Consider the following 10,272-nt stretch of genomic DNA (forward strand, 5'->3'; position numbering starts at 1 on the left):
TTTCCATTCCAGTCCTAGTTTTTGGCTGATCTTTTTTTTCCCGGTCATTTTTCTTTTAGTTTGCCTCCATTTTTTTCAACTCGAGCTTTTCTCCATCGTCTTCTTCCTTTGGCTACATCGGCGTTTCGCTTGGATCCGCTAGAACTAGGAAAGAAAAACCCTAGTAAGAAAACTTCTTAAAACCCCTTTCATTTCGTACTTTGAGTTGCATAACGAAATTAGGGTTTCGAGTTTAATCCATCGTTTAATCTGCTTCGATTGAACCTAATAATCTCTAGGATTGTGTTAATTTCAACAGGTAGGAGTAGCTAGTGTGACCCTTCGCTATGTATATCAAGCAGGTGGGGTTTTTTTCCCTCTCTTCCTCTAAATTGTATTAGTAACTGCTGTTCATCTGGTTTTGAATATTTGTTTTTTCTGGGTTTCGTGCGAAAGGTTATAATCGAAGGATTCAAGAGTTACAAAGAGCAAGTTGCTACTGAGGATTTCAGCCCCAAGGTTAATTGTGTTGGTAATGTCTCTCTTTGCGAACCTCCTTGATTGATCTCCGATGGATTTAAGTTTGCCAATGTTTTACAACTTTGATTCTCTTTGTTCAATCTCGTTGTGTGGAGTAATCGAGGTTAATTGTTATACCTTAGTATCTTAGTTGTCAATAGTTTCTGGATCTTTGGTCATTGCAGTTCTCTCTTTCGTTTTGTTAAGGGATTGTTTTTATAATCATTATCTGAACTTGTTGCTGAAACTGATGATCTTTAAGTCGGGTGAACTATATGTTGTTTTGACTGATACTTTTTGTTTTGATGAAGTTGGGGCAAATGGGTCTGGGAAAAGCAACTTCTTCCATGGTGAGATTGAGTCTCTTGATCATCCTCCATACTTTCTCTAAACATCTTAAATTCTTGATTCTCAGTGAATTTTTTGGTTTCGGATGCAGCAATTCGTTTTGTGTTGAGTGACATCTTCCACAATCTGCGGAATGAAGATAGGCATGCATTACTCCACGTATGTCCACAAGTTTGCTAAAAGGCTTTAAACCTGTTTTGTTGAGTGTGCATCTCATGCTTTCCTCTGAATTTTTATAACTCCGAGCCTGTTATTTTGCAGGAAGGTGCTGGCCATCAAGTTGGGTCTGCGTTCGTGGAGATTGTGTTTGATAATACTGACAACCGCCTCCTGGTAATAATTCAATTGCTTTAAACTTGTTCTGTCTGGATATTGTGACGGGCTCTTTACTTTTTTTTCCATGAAATAGATATTCGTATTTGTTGTTGATGATGAACTGTAGTACTGGCTGCCATCTTCTAATATTTTTCTGTCAGTTAGAATCTGGAAGAATTGGATCCGTCATTTCTTAGTCTAGTGTTATAGGTTAATGTTCATCGCTTCATGTCAGTCATTTAAATTTAAAGTCCCATTTAGGTTTTATGAAACCTTTATCATTTTCTTGGCTATTTGTAAGGTGTGTTTTTCTTCAGTCATAGTTAACCTTTTGAAAGATGTGTAAATCTTCGCCGCAGCTTTGAAACTCTGGTTTTCCCTGGGTGCAAAGTAGTTTAAAAAATAGTACATTTCATTTGTTCTCTGATCTGTGGCTTATGCTTCTCCACTAGGTTGATAAGGAAGAAATTCGCTTACGCCGAACAATTGGTCTGAAGAAGGATGAATATTTCTTGGACGGGAAACACATTACGTGCGTAATTTTTCTCTAATTGCACACTCTTTTCCATTGCCGTATTTCTTGGATGGGTGAAAATTTATTTAACAAAATTTGCAGGAAAAATGAAGTTATGAATTTACTGGAGAGTGCTGGATTTTCTCGTGCTAATCCTTACTATGTTGTTCAACAAGGAAAGGTAAGTTTTTGCAAGAGAAGATATACTTGGATTAATCTTGTGTTGCCAAGCACCTTAGGAGTAGCTAATGTGGGCTAACAAATTTCTGTAGATTAATGCGTTTTTGTCTGTGGTACGTTTGTAGATAGCCTCGTTGACATTGATGAAAGACTCAGAACGGCTGGATTTGCTAAAAGAGATTGGTGGTACCCGTGTTTATGAGGAGAGGCGCCGTGAGAGTTTAAAAATTATGCAGGACACAGGCAAGTTATGAGTTATCAGTATGCAGTGATAGTAAAATCTCTTTATTTTTCCCATGCATGCATATGTAACTCAAAAATCTAATACATTCAAATGACTTGTTTCCCAGGGAATAAACGAAAGCAGATCATCCAAGTTGTCCAATACTTGGATGAAAGACTAAGGGAATTGGACGAAGAGAAAGAAGAACTCAGAAAATATCAACAACTTGACAAGCAGAGGAAATCACTGGAATACACCATTAACGACAAAGAGCTTCACGATACTAGGGATAAACTAGAACAGGTCAGCCAATAAATCTAGGCATATGTTTTCAATGTTGTCTTTCTAGTTTGTCCATTGAACTTGATGTTCCCTTTAACGTGAGAATTATGAATTGTTGGGCTTTCTGTTGCTGGTGTTTTTTTAAATATTATTGTATTATTTGGCTCTCTCTGAGCTTCTGTGCACTTCTGTGAGCGAATGTTATTTTATTATTTAATCGGTTCACTCATCACTGGGGGATACCTTTTCTACATCTGGGCATTTTATGTCATGATCCAGGTAGAAGTTGCAAGAACTAAAGCATCTGAAGAGTCTACAAAAATGTATGATAGAGTTGAGAAGGCACAGGACGAGTCCAGGAGCTTAGATGAGTCGCTGAAAGGACTGGCAAAGGAGCTTCAGACTTTGAACAAGGAGAAAGAAACTCTTGAAGCACGAAAAACTGAAGCTATAAAGAAGAAGACAAAACTGGAGCTTGATGAGAATGACTTTAAGGAACGGATTGCTGGAAATATCCAGTCTAAGGTACCAATAACTTGATGGCCACACATGTGGTCACACAAGCTGATACTCACTCACATCAGTATGAAGTGTACATCAGTATGCATTTAAAGTTACTTATACTGCAAATGAACGTCTAGTTGGTTATAATATTCGTGGATATTGTGCACTAATGAAGTACTATGGCTTTCAGAATGATGCCCTTGAGCAACTTAATATGGTGGAAAGAGAAATGCAAGATTCTCTGAAGGAACTAGAGGCAATTAATCCTTTGTATGAAAGTCAAGTTGACAAGGAGAAGCAGACGACAAAAAGGTAGGCCTAGAAAATGTCAGTGCAATACAGACATTAGCTTTGTTCCTGCTGACAATGAGCGGGTTGTATGTTGCAACACGCCTCGTGATTGCTTTTTTTTGCTCCGTTTTCCTTTCAGAATCATGGAGTCCTCTTACAGATAACTACTATTTTTGGTTTTTTTTCTTTCAGAATCATGGAGCTGGAGAAGAAGCTTAGTATTCTATATCAGAAACAGGGCCGTGCTACTCAGTTTTCAAATAAGGCTGCGCGAGACAAATGGCTCCGGAAGGAGATTGAAGATCTTAAGCGTGTTCTAGACTCAAATCTGGTTCAAGTGAGTTTACATTATTGAATATGGAAGATGCATCATAGCATAATTAATATGATTGCACAATGTTTTTACGTTGAAAGGATGGAAATTTTACCTACTCTTCTGTATTTCTATAACATTTGGATTGCTCTATAATATCCTGTTTTGCAGCGCATATATATTAAATCAGTTTCATATGATTGGTGATCTAACATGCTTCGTCTATTGTAGGAGCAAAAACTTCAGGATGAAATTTTTCGCCTCAATACTGATTTGACAGAGCGTGATGCACATATCAAGAAATACGAAGTTGAAATTGGTGAACTGGAGTCTCACATCTCCAAGTCCCATGAACAATTCATTGTTAAAAAGAGGGAGAGAGATGAAGAACAGAGGAAAAGAAAGTAAGCATTGCTTTCATATCATACTTGCATGTATAGTAAACAATTTTTTAAATATAACATGAGATATGTTAACACAGGGAAAAATGGGGAGAAGAAAGTGAACTATCTTCTGAAATTGAGAAGTTGAAAACGGAACTTGAAAGGGCAAAGAAAAACCTTGATCATGCAACTCCAGGAGTGAGTGATTAATTGGCTTTGGTTTCCTTTTTCTTGTTAATGCATTAGATCCATCCAATATGCTGACCTTACATCTCTGCTAGTTTGAAGTAACTTTTTGCCATATTTAGTTTCCATTTCTGACTCAAGCCATTCATTGTCTCAGGATGTAAGGCGAGGTCTGAGTTCTATCAAACGGATTTGCAATGAGTATAGGATCAATGGAGTCTTTGGTCCACTTGTTGAGTTGGTTGATTGCGAGGAAAAGTTTTTTACTGCAGTTGAAGTCACAGCTGGAAACAGGTATGCGGGAAACCTGCTTATATTTACCTCACAGCTACGATTATCAAACTGTTCTTTATTTGGCTCTAACTTATTATCTGTTCTTTTCCTCTGTTGTTGTACAAGCAGCCTATTTCACGTGGTAGTTGAGAATGATGAAATTTCAACCAAGATAATCAGACAACTTAATTCTCGAAAGGGTGGACGGGTGACTTTCATACCTCTGAATCGGGTTAAGGCGCCTCACGTAAACTACCCACAAAGTTCTGATGCAATACCACTGCTAAAAAGATTGAAGTTCGACTCCAAATTCGCACCAGCATTTGGCCAGGTCCTCCTTTCGTTCTCTGTCCACCACCTTTATGCCCAGCTCTTTTAATTTCTGTGCTGTGCTTTTCTGTTCTCATATGGCCCACTTATTTAGATTTATATGCAGCTTTGATTGAACTAGTTAACTTTTGTGTTCTTTTTCCCTGGTGCATATTGTCATCATATCTTAATGTGTCTTGATGTAGGTTTTTGGTAGAACAGTAGTATGTCGTGATCTGAATGTGGCAACAAGAGTTGCTAAAAGTGATGGCTTGGACTGCATAACTTTGGAAGGTTGGAACTGAAAATGCATTTATATTTACTTTACTTCCCATTTGAACATGTATATAGTACCGTCGAAAAAAAAACATGTATATAGTACCTGAAGGTTCTGGTGTGCCATGACAGGTGACCAGGTGAGCAGAAAAGGTGGCATGACCGGTGGCTTCTATGACCACAGGCGATCAAAATTGAGATTTATGAATACCGTTATACAAAATACAAAGTCTATAGATACGAAGGAGAAGGTGTTGGAGGATGTTAGAAGACAGCTGCAAGATATCCTTTTCATAACTGACTTTGGTTTAGTTTTGATGGCATTTTCGCTTTCTGATTAACTATATCATATTGCTCATTGATATCTGTTGAGTGTGATATGTGTGTTTTTTATTTTCATTTTCCATGCCAACAGTTCTCCATTAGCGTTTTACTTAACTTATCTCACTGATAGATCAGCAGATCACACAGCTTGTTACTGAGCAGCAGAGACTTGAAGCAGACTGGACGCATTCCAAAGTACAGGTGGAGCAACTGAAGCAAGAGATAGCTAACGCGAATAAGCAGAAACATGCTATACATAAAGCCCTTGAAAATAAGGTTTCATTCTTTTATGCCTTTTTTTGTTCTGATTTATTATTAGAACAGCCTTATGTGTTATGTATTTTTCCCATGCTGTGCATACTAAGTTTCTTCGCCTGTTTGCAGGAGAAATCACTAAGTGATATTAGAACACAAATTGATCAGTTAAGATCTAGCATGGCCACGAAGGAAGCTGAAATGGGAACGGAACTTGTGGATCACCTAACCCCAGAAGAAAGGGAGCAGTTGTCACGATTAAACCCCGAAATTAAGGATCTCAAAGAAAAACTTATTGCATACAAGACAGATCGCATTGAGGTTGGCAATGGGATAAAAAGATAGTTTAAATGTTTGCTTTCTCTTTGAGTTGATTTATAATTTATTCGCTTTTCATTACAGAGGGAGACAAGAAAAGCAGAGTTGGAGACTAACTTGTCTACCAACCTAAAGAGGAGGATGAATGAGTTACAGGCTACTATATCTTCTATCGAGGATGATAGTTTGCCTAGTTCTGCTGGCTTAAAAACACAAGAACTTGATGATGCAAAACTATTGGTTGAAGAGGCCACGAACGAGCTCGAAAGTGAGCCTCAAACATTCTTATCTGCATTGCTTGACTTTGTTTTGAGCTGACTTTTACTATTTGGTCGATACACCCACTGCGCTTTCATGGTTTTAGGTCTCTGTCGCACCATTGATGAGAAGACAAAGCAGGTCAAGAAAATTAAAGATGAGAAAGCGAAGTTAAAGGTAATATAATCTGTAATTACAATAAATATCGTTTTATCTACAGGTACCTAACAGAATTTTCTTGTTGTCTCAGGCATTGGAAGATGACTGTGAGATGACTGTGCAAGATGCAAATAAAAAGTTGGAGGAACTATTCAGCATTCGCAACTCACTCCTTGCCAAGCAAGAAGAGTATACAAAGAAGATTAGGGGATTGGGTCCATTGTCATCTGACGCTTTTGACACGTATGTTTGCTTATTTTTTTCATATTGCTCCTGCATCCAGCCAGCTCTTCTCTATTTTTTTTTTCTCAAATTTAATTGAAACTTTTACAGTAATATTGTCCTTATTTTCATCTATCCTAGTACTTGTCCTTTGACTTTTCTCTTAGGAGTTCTATCACATGCATATGCTTTGGTATATTATAGGTATAGAAGAAAAAATATCAAGGAGCTGCAGAAGATGCTACACCGGTGCAGTGAACAGCTACAACAATTCAGCCATGTAAACAAGAAAGCGCTTGACCAATATGTAAATTTCACAGAACAAAGAGAAGAACTTCAGAAACGGCAAGCAGAGCTTGATGCAGGAGATGAGGTAAATGATGGGAGGTTTCATACTCTTTACCGAATTCTATGTAGAAAGTAGAACTTGACTGACATATTTGATGATTCTGCAGAAAATTAAAGAACTGATAACGGTTCTGGATCAGCGGAAAGATGAATCTATAGAGCGCACTTTCAAAGGGGTTGCACGTAACTTCCGGGAAGTATTCTCTGAGCTTGTGCAAGGTGGACATGGTCACCTTGTCATGATGAAGAAAAAGGCATGTTTCTGCTACCCTTTCCCTGATAACACTTTCCTCTCCATCGCTTGTTTACTTTAAAATCCCTTGTGAGTTTTCGACTGTCAAATGGTTAGCTAATTTCAGAGTACAATTGAACGAGATATAAATTTAGTGTTCTTAACAAGCTATCTGCAGAGGTTTTCTAGTGAGCGTTAAGTACGGAAGTATAAGCCTGGTGTAATAATTTATTCGCCATCGTACTTGTATTTTGTTGTTGTCTAATGCATTTTGTGTTGTTGTTGACTTTCACTTAAACTTTCTCTTGTGTCCACCAAGGAATAAACTAAAAGTATCAGTATATGAATTGTTTGTGTTAGATGACTATTTTGGTCTTTCTTATGTTTGTGTGATCTTTTTACTAATCAGTTGGGTGGACATTTAATATTTTTGAGTGCATATACAGGACCGTGATCATGATGATGAAGATGGAGGTCGTGAAGCTGATAAAGAGGGACGGGTTGAGAAATACCATGGTGTAACAGTGAAGGTACAGAGAGACTCGTGGACACTACATATAAGTAGAACGGTGTATCCATATCACTTGTCTAGTTTTCAGGCTGATCACATGTACCACTTGTTTGGTAGGTGTCATTCACTGGTCAAGGGGAGACACAATCAATGAAACAATTGTCGGGAGGCCAAAAGACCGTTGTTGCCCTCGCATTAATCTTCTCCATCCAGCGATGTGATCCTGCACCATTCTATCTTTTTGATGAGATTGATGCGGCACTTGATCCTCAGTACCGAACCGCTGTCGGCAGTATCCTTTTCCATTTATCTTTTTTAATTTTATTGCAACTTTCTCACACATGCACAAAAAAACTTGCTCCACACAGTTAGCATGCTGCAGTTAACATGTCACAATTCCTTAACCAAACGATTTTATTAGACATGATACGTCGTTTAGCTGATGAGGAGGTGAGCACACAGTTCATTACCACAACTTTCCGTCCTGAGCTTGTGAAAGTTGCGGATAAGATATATGGAGTATTTCATAAGAACAGAGTGAGTATTGTAAATGTTATATCAAAGGATCGGGCGTTGGACTTTATCGAAAAAGATCAGTCCCATGATACTTGATCATCACACACTCAGGTTGGTTATCTCTTTCTGCTTCTTCTTCTCAGTAACTCTCTTCATTAGACTTCGTGTGTAAAGCTAAATAACTTATTTTATTGACCAGGGAAGTTGGTGCATTAGCATGTCTTGAAGAGCTTTGTGTGACGCTTGTTTTAAAGTGGATTTAACTATTTATCAGGTTTGCTTCTAGGAATATATATCTATCTCTGATGTGCAGTTCAGGTTTGTATAAATTATCTAAGTATACCTGAAAATTGACGGTTTTCCTTTCTCAGTTCTCGTATATTAAATCTGATCACTTTCTAGACTTTTATGCATTTATGCTCATATCTGATTATTTGATTAGTTTTTAACTTTTGGAGACCTTCGAGTTTTGATTAAATCGTTAAAGTAACAACTTGTGGTCGTTACAACACTTCATTGTTCTTGCATTTATAAGCCACTAATTTGTGTTTACTGAGAAAACGGAACGGACCAAAAGGTAACCACAATCAGATAATCCTTTGATGCACTCTTCTTCCCATAGAACCAAACCTTAAATGAAACCTTGCTTACGTTTTTTAAACACAAGTCCCTCTGGCGACTCGATACGGGGTAAAGCGAGACTTCTGATCATGCACCTAGCTACATCAAATCAGAGTATCTCAAACTGTTTGGAATGTTTTCATGTGAATTCGTATACAGGATTGTTTGTAAAACATTTTTAGAAAAATTAAGGCTTTCAAATATAAAGGAAAGGTAGTTAAATTTGGAATTGAATTAGCCCATTGCCTCTTCCTATTAGACAGTCCTACATCAAAAACGAAAAAAAAAGATGCAATACCAGTGGTCATGAGGTCAGATTTGATCATGGAGGGAGTCCAAGAAGGGCAAAGAGCCTTGATGGAGGCTGCTGCTCCCGTCATGTAGACGCTCCTGACCTTAATGCGTACTCTCGCATGGATTGCTCAGCTGTTTTCGATGGAAGTATGACCGCTAAAATTAAGAAATCCGGTGCCATTATATCTGGATGAGATCAAAACACAAGGAATTTGTCATTCAAAACCGTCTAGAATTGGCTAACATAGAAACATAATGGATGAAATTCGATCCCTGATCTAGATCACCACGGTTAGTTGTTTATAAGTTGTCTTATTTCTAGTGGATTTGATCTAGACTAGGTCCAAGATGTAGGAAAAACCGAACCTCTAAACAAATTCTGTGTGTCCTTAACATTTATGCTCGCTTAGATCCAGTATATTTCAAGCTGTCATCAAAATGGACATGATAGGGGTTTGTCACTAAAACACATAGCAAAATTGTTGTTATTTTTATAAGAAATCGGCAAAATTCCTTACTCTATTAGAGAACCTACTATATATATTTTTTTTTTCGAAACTAACAGAAAATGTGCTTTACCTTCTCCCAAATCGCAATTTATCAACCTAAGTTCCAAAAACACTAGAAATCTAAGAGTTCTCAAAAATGTGATCGACCAAGAACAATGTTGCTGCAATTACCTAAAAATGATGCTGCGATTTGAAAGAAGTAAGGATGATGTTATTTTTCATTTTTAAATTGCAAGAAACAATTCTGTACATAGTCAAACACTTAAAAAAAAAAGAAAAAAGGTTAAAAAAATCTTGAACTATTTAAAATTTGCCACTCCTACACGAATTTTTTGCGTTGTTAGAAACCTATACGAACTAATTTTTTGGTTCAAAAAAAACCCCAATATTTTATACAATTCTAGTTTTTTCTCTACGAATCGGCTGTTAACGGCATAAACAAAACCGTTAACTGATTTTGAATTTAATTTAAAAAAATTCCAGAAAAATATCTCAACTATTTTTTTTGCCAAAAAATTACATAAACTTTTTTTGTTGTCTAAAAAATACCCATCTAATTTTTTGGGTGCTATTTACTCTGGAAGATAATATTGAATTCTCACAGTCACCAATCAATCACGTGTTAATTAAGATTAACATCAGCTACCGATTCTATTTAAACCATCAATGGTAATGAATTTACAGGGAAGGTGGCAACGAGAGGATCTGGAAAATGGTGAGCTAAATAGCACTCAAAAAATTAGGTTGGATATTTTTTAGACAATAAAAAAAGTTTATGTAGTTTTTTGGCATTTAAAAATAATTGAGATG

At 37.1% G+C, this 10,272-nt stretch overlaps 1 protein-coding gene across 1 annotated transcript; it reads left to right on the forward strand.

The window, feature by feature from the left end:
- The first annotated feature begins 9 nt into the window (after positions 1 to 9).
- Positions 10 to 8,443, forward strand: LOC18025667 (structural maintenance of chromosomes protein 3). The gene is made up of 30 exons (XM_006408575.2): positions 10 to 163; positions 299 to 341; positions 436 to 511; positions 810 to 848; positions 938 to 1,005; positions 1,108 to 1,179; positions 1,614 to 1,693; positions 1,778 to 1,856; positions 1,981 to 2,098; positions 2,206 to 2,381; positions 2,640 to 2,885; positions 3,055 to 3,176; positions 3,348 to 3,492; positions 3,700 to 3,872; positions 3,950 to 4,049; positions 4,195 to 4,331; positions 4,440 to 4,641; positions 4,826 to 4,913; positions 5,028 to 5,177; positions 5,344 to 5,495; positions 5,604 to 5,795; positions 5,877 to 6,060; positions 6,157 to 6,227; positions 6,301 to 6,452; positions 6,636 to 6,804; positions 6,887 to 7,033; positions 7,458 to 7,541; positions 7,640 to 7,814; positions 7,944 to 8,149; positions 8,238 to 8,443. The coding sequence occupies exons 2-29, from the start codon at positions 327 to 329 to the stop codon at positions 8,132 to 8,134; spliced, it is 3,603 nt and encodes a 1,200-aa protein (XP_006408638.1). The 5' UTR covers positions 10 to 163; positions 299 to 326; the 3' UTR covers positions 8,135 to 8,149; positions 8,238 to 8,443.
- The last annotated feature ends 1,829 nt before the right edge of the window (positions 8,444 to 10,272 follow it).

This window comes from Eutrema salsugineum, unplaced genomic scaffold (assembly GCF_000478725.1).
Source record: "Eutrema salsugineum unplaced genomic scaffold, Eutsalg1_0 scaffold_12, whole genome shotgun sequence".
Taxonomy (NCBI): domain Eukaryota; kingdom Viridiplantae; phylum Streptophyta; class Magnoliopsida; order Brassicales; family Brassicaceae; genus Eutrema; species Eutrema salsugineum.